The sequence below is a fragment of the Bombina bombina genome, chromosome 2, assembly GCF_027579735.1.
Source record: "Bombina bombina isolate aBomBom1 chromosome 2, aBomBom1.pri, whole genome shotgun sequence".
Taxonomy (NCBI): domain Eukaryota; kingdom Metazoa; phylum Chordata; class Amphibia; order Anura; family Bombinatoridae; genus Bombina; species Bombina bombina.
The window spans coordinates 199,406,434-199,418,715 of record NC_069500.1 but is presented as its reverse complement, the minus strand read 5'-3'; the positions used below and the strand labels follow the sequence as shown (position 1 = coordinate 199,418,715).

The 12,282-nt window shown below is 37.0% G+C and overlaps 1 protein-coding gene across 2 annotated transcripts in view; it reads left to right on the top strand.

The window, feature by feature from the left end:
• Positions 1-12,282, top strand: part of FCHO2 (FCH and mu domain containing endocytic adaptor 2) — a 505,609-nt gene that overhangs the window by 57,133 nt on the left and 436,194 nt on the right. For both annotated transcript variants that reach the window (XM_053701433.1, XM_053701434.1), the window contains exon 2: positions 8,888-8,979. In XM_053701433.1, coding sequence (XP_053557408.1) covers positions 8,888-8,979 — 92 coding nt within the window. The remainder of the gene's footprint in view (positions 1-8,887; positions 8,980-12,282) is intronic.

Sequence of the window (12,282 nt, the reverse complement as noted above, 5' to 3'; positions counted from 1 at the left end):
TTGGCTGTAGCTTTACAGCCGAGACTGCTGGAGCCTCCAGCAGCTAGGACGTATATATGTTATGCAGTACGATGAGCTTTGTTCCGCATGGCGTGTATATACGTCCAATTGGGTTAAGGGGTTAAAGGACCATGAAACCCACAACTTTCTAATGTACTTCTATTATCAAATTGTATTCATTCTCTTGGTATTTTGTTGGTGAAAAACACGTCTGGATATTGCAGCAGTTTTGCAAGAATACTATTTGTAAGAGTACTAGATGGCAGCACTATTTCCTGCCATGTAGTGATCCAGATACCTACCTAGGTATCTCTTTAACTAAGAATACCATGGAGATGAGGAAAAGGAAACGCTGAGTCTTGAAAGTCGATGCAAACAGGTTTATTAGGAGCAGGCTTCCATATAGCATAACAGGTAAGCTCCTATCTTACGCGTTTCGCGCATGAGCACATAGGCTTCATCAGAGATAGTGATTCCCTCTGCTGGAGACAGGTTTATAGGTGTAATGAGCCAATGGGAGGTGAATTAAGGAAGGAGTGTACACATTAACCCCTGATGTATGGAATAGCCAATGTGAGCTAGTCAAAGGGAAATGGTACACTAAAATACACCATGCAATAAGAACAAAGGCTCCAATACATAGTCTTGTTATCCAGCAGGGGGAAAGCATGTTAGAACTAAACCGAACATGTAACAAATTCATACAAATTTAACAATACAATTAGTATTTATAATATAATTAATATTTACAATAGGGAAGCTTGTCCTTGGACCGTATACTGGGGCTACTAGTATTGAATATACATATGGATGTGTGTTCATAATTGAAAAAGACCATCATTGAGGCCCATCATATGAATAACCATACAGTTCCCAAAATATACTAAATTGTGCACCCCTATGTGAACAAGAGGCAAGAAAGGTTTAAAATGGTTAATAACATTAGGAGCTCAATATATCATAGGCCAATGTTAGCATATTAACAACACATTTTGTCACTGCTGGTAATGACTAACAAAGTAATAGAGAGCACTCAGAGAACAATTATTTTGAATGGCTGGAAAAACTAGATGATATTTGTCTGTGTATGCTCCTGTAGGATTTCCATATTTCCTACAGTACATGAATGATATATAATTTATCATTCATTTAAATAGTTATCATGTGATTCTTCTCTGTTTAGAAAAGGAAGAATTTTTTTCTTTAGACAAATTTACTTAGAGAATTACAGGTATAAGAATACCATGGGAATGAAGCAATTTTGATAATAGAAGTAAATTGGAAACTTTATTGCAATTGTATACTCTGACTCATAAAATAAACCTTTAGGGTTTTAATATCCCTTTTTAAATTGAGACTGCATTGAATGACAGTTATAACATACTTCCCATGAAGATTTCAGATATTTCAGCATACTTCTGCTTTTAAGTTCCTTTAAAATGTGTGCTTGTCCCATACTCCCTAGACCTAGGGAGAGGGAAGCTATAACCTATGAACGGTGCAGATTAGCTGATCTGGCTATATACTACACAGTGGCAAAAGTAGCACAAACCTGAGACCCACAATTTTTCTTTCATGATTCAGATAAAGCATGCAATGTTAAAGGGACAGTCAACACCAGAATTTTTGTTGTTTAAAAAGATAGATTATCCCTTTATTACTCATTCCCTATTTTTGCATAACCTACATAGTTATAATACACTTTTTACCTCTAATTACCGTGTATCTAAGCCTCTGCAAACTGCCCCCTTATTTCAGTTCTTTTGACAGACTTGCATTTTAGCCAATCAGTGCTTACTCCTAGGTAACTTCAGGTGCTTAAGCTCAATGTTATCTATATGACACACATGAACTAATGCCCTCTCATGGTGAAAAACTGTCAAAATGCATTCACATAAGAAGCGGCTTTCAAGGTCTAATAAATTAGCATATGAGCCTACCTATGTTTAGCTTTCAACTAAGAATACCAAAAGCAAAATTGGTAATAAAAGTAAATTGGAAAGTTGTTTAAAATGACATGCCTTATTTGAATCATGAAACTTTATTTTGGACTTGACTGTCCCTTTTAAATAAGTTTCCAATTTACTTCTATAGCAATTTTTGGTTGTTCTCTTGGTATCTTTTGTTAAAAAGCCGGGACGTATGTTTAGGAGCTGGCCCATTTCGGGAACACTATATGGTAGCAGTTTTGAAAGAATGTTATCCTTTTGCAAGAGCACTAGATGGCAGCGCTATTTCCAGCCATATAATGCTCCAAATGCCTACCTAGGTATCTCTTCAACACAGAATATCATGGGAATGAAGCAGATTTGATAATGGAAATAAAATGGAAATGCTTGTAAAATAGTATTTGGGTTTGCTATCTTTTAACACCTTGTAATTACAATATATCATATGTAACATATCAGCCAATACTTAACATTTTATATCAAATCAAATTAAAGTGATAGTAAATTTTGCAATGCAGAAGTAATAATCATATAAATAAATGTTACATTTTAGTATAAAGGTTATTCATCAGTACTTACTTTTTATGCGCTATACAACAGTTATACTTTAATCAGAATTTTTTTTTTTTTCGTGCGGCAGCCAATCGCATTATATGCTGTAAGGCACTTCAAGAAAAAAAAGGCCGTAGAAGAATGCTCATTGTTGTCTATGTAGAGAGCAGGTGGGACGTCGCTAAACTTGAAATGTAGGGGTCAACAACAAAACTTTTTTTTTTATTTGCCAATGATGTTTAAATTGATTTAAGATATTTTTGAGCTGCTGAATATAAAATTTACAAAATTTTTGACAGGTGCAGCAGGGTTTGGTCTGTCTTTTTACTATGCACTATTGTTTTTATCAAACGTCCTCTTTCATCTTATCTTTGTTATTGTTTTGCAAGTTTATCCATTGCATATAATTTCATACTCCATCATAAACTTGAAACGTGTTTTATTGCACAATGGTAACCGCTATGCATCTCTTCCTATTGCTCACTCAACAAAACTTAAAGAGGAATATGAAAATATTAAAGCTTTATCACCATAGGTCTATTTGTGTTAATCTAAAGATAGTGAACTTCTTGCATGGGCATCAAAGTGAATACATAAAGTATTCTTGTTTCATCTGCCTGTGGTATAGTAGAGCAAAGCAAGATCACTGGGAAAAAAAGTGACATGGCCTTCAAGGGAAGACTATAGGTGCAACAAATATCATTAATGAGCCATTGTTGACAGAGAAAAAAAATCACTCCTTTGTTAAGGCCCTGGACAGAGATAACTATTGCTTTAAATACATTTTGTAGATTGTTCCTTGGACTGAGTTTTGAAAAACTAAAAGCAGGAATCTTTGATGGTCCTCGGATTCATAAAGTCAAACTATTTAAATTTCACAAAAGGTATGAATTATGTTGTAGCTTCTGCCTGGTACAGTTATGTCTCGGTTTTTAACTTATTGGGTAACCACAAAAAAAGACATTTATGACTTAAGACTTGGTGCAAAACATGCTTGCTAGCTTTAAAAATTTGAGTATTAATATGAGCACCTTCTTCATAGCCACTTAGACAGATTTCCTGATAATCTTGGTGATTTTAGTGAAAAACAAGGGGAGATGTTCCATCATGGGAGGAAAGGTATCAAGGCAGATGGGACAGACACATGATAGCAGACTACTGCTAGTGCCTCCGTGATTGTCCTGATGATCCGCATAAAAGAAATGCGTACAAACAGCATTTTTCTATGTACTAATGGGACATTAAACGTATAAAAATTAACGTTTTAATTCTGCACTATGTACAAAATTATGTAACATTAAGTTAACTTAGCGATACCTGCAAAATATAAAGTATTATGTGAATTTTAAGCCTGTAAGGTTATGCTTACCTTCCGTTCTTAGCCAGCCTATTGTGACCCTGTCATTTTTTTAAAATGTGTCACAGGTGTGCTGTGATAGGATAGTGCCATAGAACTAAATGTACTGCACTCCTGTGCTGGCTAAAGAAGCCCACAGCTTTAGCCAGCATGAGAGAGCGGAAAATTTAGTTCAATGGTGCTAAATGACAGTGTCAGAATAGGCTGGCTAAGAACGGAAGGGAAGTATAACTTTGCAGGCTTACATCTCATACATTTATTTGTTTTTATATTTTTTTGCTCTTATCGCTAAATTAATATTTAAGTTTACTGTCCCTTAAGTGTTATATTCTGAATCCGCTTACAATCGGCCAGATTATGAGTTTTGCATTATGAGCGGCTTGGTAATAACTTGCAAGTTATTTCCACCGTTCACTTTAATAGCGCTGCTATTACAGGTTTGCAAAAACCCGGCGTTAGCAGGCAATATGGCAGCGTTGAGCTCCATACCGCACACAAATACCAGCGCTGCTTTTAGCTGGTTTTACATGCCCGTGAATGATTTCCCATAGACATCAATGGGGAGAGCCGGCTAAAAAAATGCCTAACACCTGCAATAAAGGAGCGTACAGCTCTGTGACGCAGCCCCATTGATTCCTATGGGGAAAGAAAATTTATGTTTACACCCAACATAAACCCCGAGTCTAAACACCTCTAATCTTCCGCCCCTGACATCACCGACACCTACATTACACTTATTAACCCCTAATCTGCCGCCCCCGACATCGCCGACTCCTACATAAATGTCTTAACCCCTAATCTGCCGCCCCCAACGTCGCCGCCACTATACTAAAGTTATTAACCCCTAAACTTCTGGCCTCCCACATCACTAACACTAAATAAATATATTAACCCCTAAGCCTAACCCTAACTTTAATATAATTAAAATAAATCTAAATAAAAATTACTATCATTAACTAAATAATTCCTATTTAAAACTAAATACATACTTACCTGTAAAATAATCCCAACGCTAGCTACAATATAACTCATAGTTATATTGTAGCTATCTTAGGTTTTATTTTTATTTCACAGCTAAGTTTGTATTTATTTTAACTAGGTAGCCTAATTAATAACTATTTACTAACTACCTAGTTAAAATAAATACAAATGTACCTGTAAAATAAAACCTAACCTGTCTTACACTAACACCTAACATTACACTGCAATTAAATAAATTACATTAATTAAATACAATTAACTAAATTACAAAAAAAATTAACACTAAAATTACACAAAATAAAAAAGAAATGATCAAATATTTAATTACACCTAATCTAATAGCCCTATCAAAATAACCCCCCCCCCCCAAAATAAAATAAAAACCTAGCCTAAACTAAACTGCCAATAGCCCTTAAAAGGGCCTTTTGCGGGGCATTTCCCCAAAGAAATCTGCTCTTTTACTTGTAGAAAAAAAAAAATACAAACAACCCCCCCCCAACAGTAAAACCCACCACCCACACAACCAACCCCCCAAATAAAATTCTGTCTATAAAACCTAAGCTCCCCATTGCCCTGAAAAGGTCATTTGGATGGGCATTTAGCTCTTTTTCTTTGCCCAAACCCCTAATCTAAAAATAAAACCCACCCAATAAACTCTTAAAAAAAAACCTAAAACTAACCCCCAAAGATCCACTTACAGTTTTTGAAGACCGGACATCCATCCTCATCAAGCCGGGAGAAGTCTTCATCTAAGCGGGCAGAAGTCCTCAACGAAGCCATGAGAAGTCTTCATCCAAGCGGCAAGAAGTCGTCCTCAAGGCGGGCAGAAGTCTTCATCCAGACGGCATCTTCTATCTTCATCCTTCCGACGCGGAGCGGCTCCATCTTCAAGACATCCAGCGCAGAGCATCCTCTTCTTTCGACTCCTCTTGAAGAATGAAGGTTCCTTTAAATGACATCATCAAAGATGGCGTCCCTTGAATTCCAATTGGTTGATAGAATTCTATCAGCCAATCGGAATTAAAGGTGAAAAAATCTTATTGGCTGAGCCAATAGGATTGAGCTTGCATTCTATTGGTTGTTCCAATCAGCCAATAGAATGCAAGCTCAATCATATTGGCTGATTGCATCAGCCAATAGGATTTTTTCACTTAGAATTTTATCAGCCAATCGGAATTCAAGGGACGCCATCTTAGATGACGTCATTTAAAGGAACCTTCATTCTTCAAGAGGAGTCGAAAGAAGAGAATGCTCTTTTGAATGTTTTTTTCACAGCCAGAGCAGCTTCCCCCTCCTGGAAATCCTCTTTTCACTCGTCAGCAATGAATAATCAGTCTTCCTCCAATCACGTCTTTCCCCCCAGGGAAGTCATTGCCTGAGGCCATGCTGTAATTGGAGGAATCTGGATTAGTCATTGCTAACGTGTGAAGAGAGGATTTCCAGGAGGGGGAAGCTGCTCTGGCTGTGAAAAGAAAAAAAGGTAAGTTTTTAATCAAAACTACTGCTTTGTAAACTTTGATGAATGAAAGTGCCCCTGTTTTTAATAGTATTTTTAAAAAACCGGCTTTCATTCATCAAAGTTTACCTTCACTTTAATTATATTAAAGTTAGGGGTGTTAGGGTTAGACTTAGGGTTAGGTTTAGGGGTTAATAACTTTAGTATAGTGGCGGCGGTGACATTGGGGGCGGCAGATTAGGGGTTAATAATATTTAACTAGTGTTTGCGATGCGGGAGTGCGGTGGTTTAGGGGTTATGTTTGTTATAGTGGCGGCGATGTCCGGAGCGGCAGATTAGGGGTTAATAATTTTATTTTAGTATTTGCGATGCGCGAGGGCCTCGGTTTAGGGGTTAATAGGTAGTTTATGGGTGTTAGTGTACTTTGTGTACTTTGTAACACTTTTAGTTATGAGTTTTATGCTACAGCTTTGTAACGTAAAACTCATAACTACTGACTTTCAGTTTACGGTACAGATCTTGTAATTATAGGGTGTACCGCTCGCTTTTTGGCCGGATAGGCAAACTCGTAATACCGGCGCTATGGAAGTCCCATTGAAGAAGGACTTTTTAAAAAGTACAGTAGTTACGTTGCGTGGTGGCCAAAAAATTGTGCGGTACAGCTATACCTACAAGACTTGTAATAGCAGCGGTGGTGAAAAAGCAGCATTATGAGGCTTTTTCACTCATAACGCAAAACTCGTAATAACCTTTTAAACAGAGCTAAACTGTAAGCTTCTAAGTAAATGGTTTTATACTGCATTTTATATCAGTATCTGTGCATATTCTTTATAGTAGTGTCTATTACATGCAGTTATATGGAAATTGGTGTATACTGTCCCTTTAAATTTACAATTACTTTAACATCTTGATTACTGAAATTTTATTTTTGAATAGCTAAACTTCCCGTGCTTGAGGCTGCAGCTAGTCACAGTCATAATGTTAATATGAAGTGCATTGTTCTGCAGTTGTTATCTGCTAAAGCCGATAAGAGAACGCTATATAGCAGGTTTAGGCTTGATAAGTCAGCAGGGTGCATTTTAATTTCAGAGACTAACAAAATCTAAAATTTTTAGTGTATGCTACATAAAAAGGGGGGGGGGGGATAAATAATTAAAGTATATTGCAAAGTTATTTCATTATGAATAACTAAACTGTACACAGTTATGCAAGGTTATGAATGCATTTAACATGTGTTTTCAATATAGATATTTTGCTTTATTGTATTTGTGTGTATGTATGTGTGTGTGTGTGTGTGTATGTGTATATATATATATATATATATATATATATATATATATATATATATATATGTGTGTGTGTGTGTAACTGTATGTATGACTGAGAGCTCCCTCAAACTCAACGGATCCAAAACAGAACTCCTTTTCCTCCATGCAAACTGAAGCAAACACCATAGCATAACATACAACCCACCTACCATCCTCTGACAAACCATCACCCCCAGCGCCAAAGCCAAAAGCCTTGGAGTCATCTTTGACTCAGACATGACAATGGTCGCACAAATAGGATCAGTAGTCAGCATATCTCACCATCTTCTTCGCCTACTATGTTGACTAATCCCCTTCATGAAGGAGACACCGCAGCTGTAGTTGGAACAATCATCAACTCCCGACTTGACTACGCAAACTCCCTCTACTTAGGACTCCCCAGATACCAAATCTCACAACTGCAAGTCGTCAAGAACACAGCCGTCAGACTGGTAACTAGGAAAAAACACTGGGAATTGATCACACCGTCCCTAAAGACACTCCATTTGCTACCCGTGAAGGATTGTGTTGCATTCAAGACCCTTGCCTCCCCGTGAAGGATCGTGTTACATTCAAGACCCTTGCCTCATCCACAAATGTACACAAGGAAAAGCCCCAAAATACCTCTGCGACAAAATAAAGCACTACACCCTAAGTCGCCCTCTCCAGGCAGCCAACCAGAACCTCCTCCACATACCTACATATATACATACAAACATACATACATACATACATACACACAGTCTATCATGTTACTTTAAAGGGACACTGAACCCACATTTTTTCTTTCGTGATTCAGATAGAGCATGCCATTTTCCGCAACTTTCTAATTTACTCCTATTATCAATTTTTCTTCGTTCTCTTTCTTTCTTTATTTGAAAAAGAATGCATCTAAGCATTTTTTTGGGGTTCAGAACTCTGGATAGCACTTTCTTATTGGTGGATGAATTTATCCAACAATCAGCAAGGACAACCCAGGTTGTTCACCAAATATGGGCCGGCATCTAAACTTACATTCTTGCATTTCAAATAAAGATACCAAGAGAATGAAGAAAATTTGATAATAGGAGTAATTTAGAAAGTTGCTTAAAATGTCATGCTCTATCTGAATCACGAAAGAAAAAATTTGGGTTCAGTGTCCCTTTAAGAAAACAAAGGGATTGCAGTAATTGTGTATTTGTTGTATATGAACGCTTGGTATATTTTATGATTTACATATATTTATCTCTTTTCACTATTCATTTGGTGAACTCCTGATTTGAAACAATGTATTTTCTTCATGTAGGGTGAAAAGAACAGTGGCTTTGATGTGCTGTACCACAATATGAAACACGGACAGATATCAACAAAAGAATTATCTGAGTTTATCAGGGAGAGGTATGTATTTATCTGTCAGACACATACACAAGTGTACATATACACAGAAAGCACATTTGTCAAAACAGCAAAGGTATGTACTTTATATTAGCTGTAGGAAAAACTGGGTGTACACAAAAACATACAATGCATTAGTCCAAGTAGCTTATCAAAAATATTTACAGTGCTTGTAAGTCTGTTTATATTAAATGTTCTTATGCAAATTGTACACACACGCATAATAAATAAATAATAAAAAAAAATATATATATATATATATATATATTTATATTCACACACACACGTTGTGGCTGACTTGCATAAAGTATACTAAAAATAACATTGTTACCCGGCGTAGTTTGACATAGAGACACTAAAGTGTGTAATGGTTTAAAACCTGTTTCATATCCGTAGCAATGCAACAATTCAGCTTGTTAAATTAGATTCATTTTTCTTTTTAGGTAGTTCAGAAGCCAGTACATTAATAACTACACTAGTCCAACCAGTGAAAGTTAGTATTGCAATGCAGCGGGTATGAGTATGTGCATTCTTGTCTAAATAAGAGCCGTCTTCCATGCTCAAAATATTTACATTCCATTGTAGCACATAACAGTGTCAAGTTGTAATAATTAGCCAGCAGGACATTTGTTGCACGTGGAATAACCAACCTGACCAAATATACTGCACGAATGTTACACATGGTCTATACCAAGGCAGGATATAAAAAAGTAAGAAGACATGGAATAAAAATTAATTATATATAAGGAAATGTTTTGTAGTTTTATGTTATATCTTTGCTAAAGTCAATTAAGGACAGTTAATAGCCAGGGTTAGGCTTGTGAAGCCTGCCATGTGCTAAATTCATTTTCAGAATTTGATTTTTTTTCCAGACTTAAAGGGACACTCAAGTTAAATTTAAACTTTCAGGATTCAGATAGAGCATGCACTTTCAAATTGACTTCCATTAAAAAATGTGCACAGTCTTTTTATATTTACGGTACTTTTTGAGTTGCTAGCTCCTACTCAACATGTTCAAGAATTCACAGAATATACGTATATGCATTTGTGACTGGCTGATGGCAGGGGGAGTGGAAATATACATAACTGAAATTTGTCAGAAAAAAATCTACTACTCATTTGTAGTTCAGACTAAGTGCTATTACATTGTCTTTTTGTCATGCATTTGTTAATTATGCAAATCTACTGTATTTACTGGTCCTTTAATAACTGGATACAGAATGTTCCAAAATGTTTTACTGCACACATTTAAAGGGATATGAAACACTTCTTCTTTAGACAGGAAGTAAAGGACACTGAACAAATGAATTTAAGAAAAAGAAGTAAAATGTAATAATTTAAAATTAAGGAAAAGACACATTTTATCAGTTTTATATTAAGTATAACCTACTGTTTATTGTTTTTTTTTATTACAATATTGAAACACACTTTTATGTCTCTTTATAATTTTATATCATAATCTCTGTTTACAGTTCCTTTAATAAACAACGATACATTTTCTGTTAGAGATGGCGTTAAGTGTTCATGAATTCTTGAGTTTGGTTTATTATTTGTTTGATAAGTAGGAAGTGGCAAATGCACAAACACATTTACATGACAAGATTTTTAGCAAAAGTGAATCGGAGAAATGTTACATGCCATTTTCTACTGTAAGCAGTACAACATAGGGAGATTGATTTGCATGCAAACATTGCTGTTATGAATCTCAAGAGTGGCACAGTGTCAGTCTCCACTTATTCCTGTTTAGAACTGGGAAGTGGCCCAACTCTGTGTCTCCAGCTGTGCCTCATTTATTCTTGCACTATTGCTTCTGAATAGTTGGCATTAAGCAGCGGGTCACATGATTGCCACCAATTGTAGCATTTAACCCCTTTTACTCTATATACTGGAGACATTTTACAGTTTAGCATTATATAGATATGTGTTTATATATGTGTATATATATATATATATATATATATATATAGTATCTCACAAAAGTGAGTACATCCCTCACATTTTTGTAAATATTTTATTATATCTTTTCATGTGACAACACTGAAAAAATGACACTTTGCTACAATGTAAAGTAGTGAGTGTACAGCCTGTATAACAGTGTAAATTTACTGTCCCCTCAAAATAACTCAACACACAGCCATTAATGTCTAAACCGTTGGCGACGAAAGTGAGTACACCCCTAAGTGGAAATGTCCAAATTGGGCCCAATTAGCCATTTTCCCTCATGTGACTCTTTAGTGTTACAAGGTCTCAGGTGTGAATGGTGAGCAGGTGTGTTTAATTTGGTGTTATTGCTCTCACACTCTCTCATACTGGTCACTGGAAGTTCAACATGGCACCTCATGTTAAAGAAGTCTCTGAGGATTGAAAAGAAAAAAAAAGAATTGTTACTCTACATAGACTAGGTTATAAGAAGATTGGCAAGATCCTTAAACTGAGCTGCAGCACGGTGGGCAAGACCATACAGTGGTTTCACAGGACAGGTTCCACTCAGAACAGGCCTCACCATGGTCGACAAAAGAAGTTGAGTGCATGTGCTCAGCATCATATCCAGAGGTTGTCTTTGGGAACCAGACGTACGAGTGCTGCCAGCATTGCTGCAGAGGTTGAAGGGGTAGGGGGTCAGCCTGTCAGTGCTCAGACCATACGCCGCACACTGCATCAAATTGGTCTGCATGGCTGTCGTCCCAGAAGGAAGCCTTTTCTAAAGATGATGCACAAGAAAGCCTGCAAACAGTTTGCTTAAGACAAGCAGACTAAGGACATGGATTACTGGAACCATGTCCTGTGGTCCGATCAGACCAAGATAAACTTATTTGGTTCAGATGGTGTCAAGCGTGTGTGGCGGCAGCCAGGTGAGGGGTACAAAGACAATTGTGTCTTGCCTACAGTCAAGCATGGTGGTGGTAGTGTCATGGTCTGGGCCTGCATGTGTGCTGCAGGCACTGTGGATCTACAGTTCATTGAGGGAACCATGAATGCCAACATGTACTGTGACATACTGAAGCAGAGCATGATCCCCTCCCTTCGGAGACTAGGCCACAGGGCAGTATTCCAACATTTCTGTATCTGAAAGAGAGAGACAAGCTTGGAAAAAGTGAGGAAACCGTTACCTGCGGAAAAGTGTTGTAGCAATAGCGAATCACCTGTGCAGAGAGTGGATTTAAGGGCAAAGGTTGCAGGAAGTAGCATCTTGAAAAAGACCCAGAAGGGGTTGAAACGCGTAGAGGACTTACCTGCTACTGTTTGCGATTATTTGGAGGACCGAAGCTGAAGTGAACTCTCTGTACCCTGGTGTACAGAGGACAT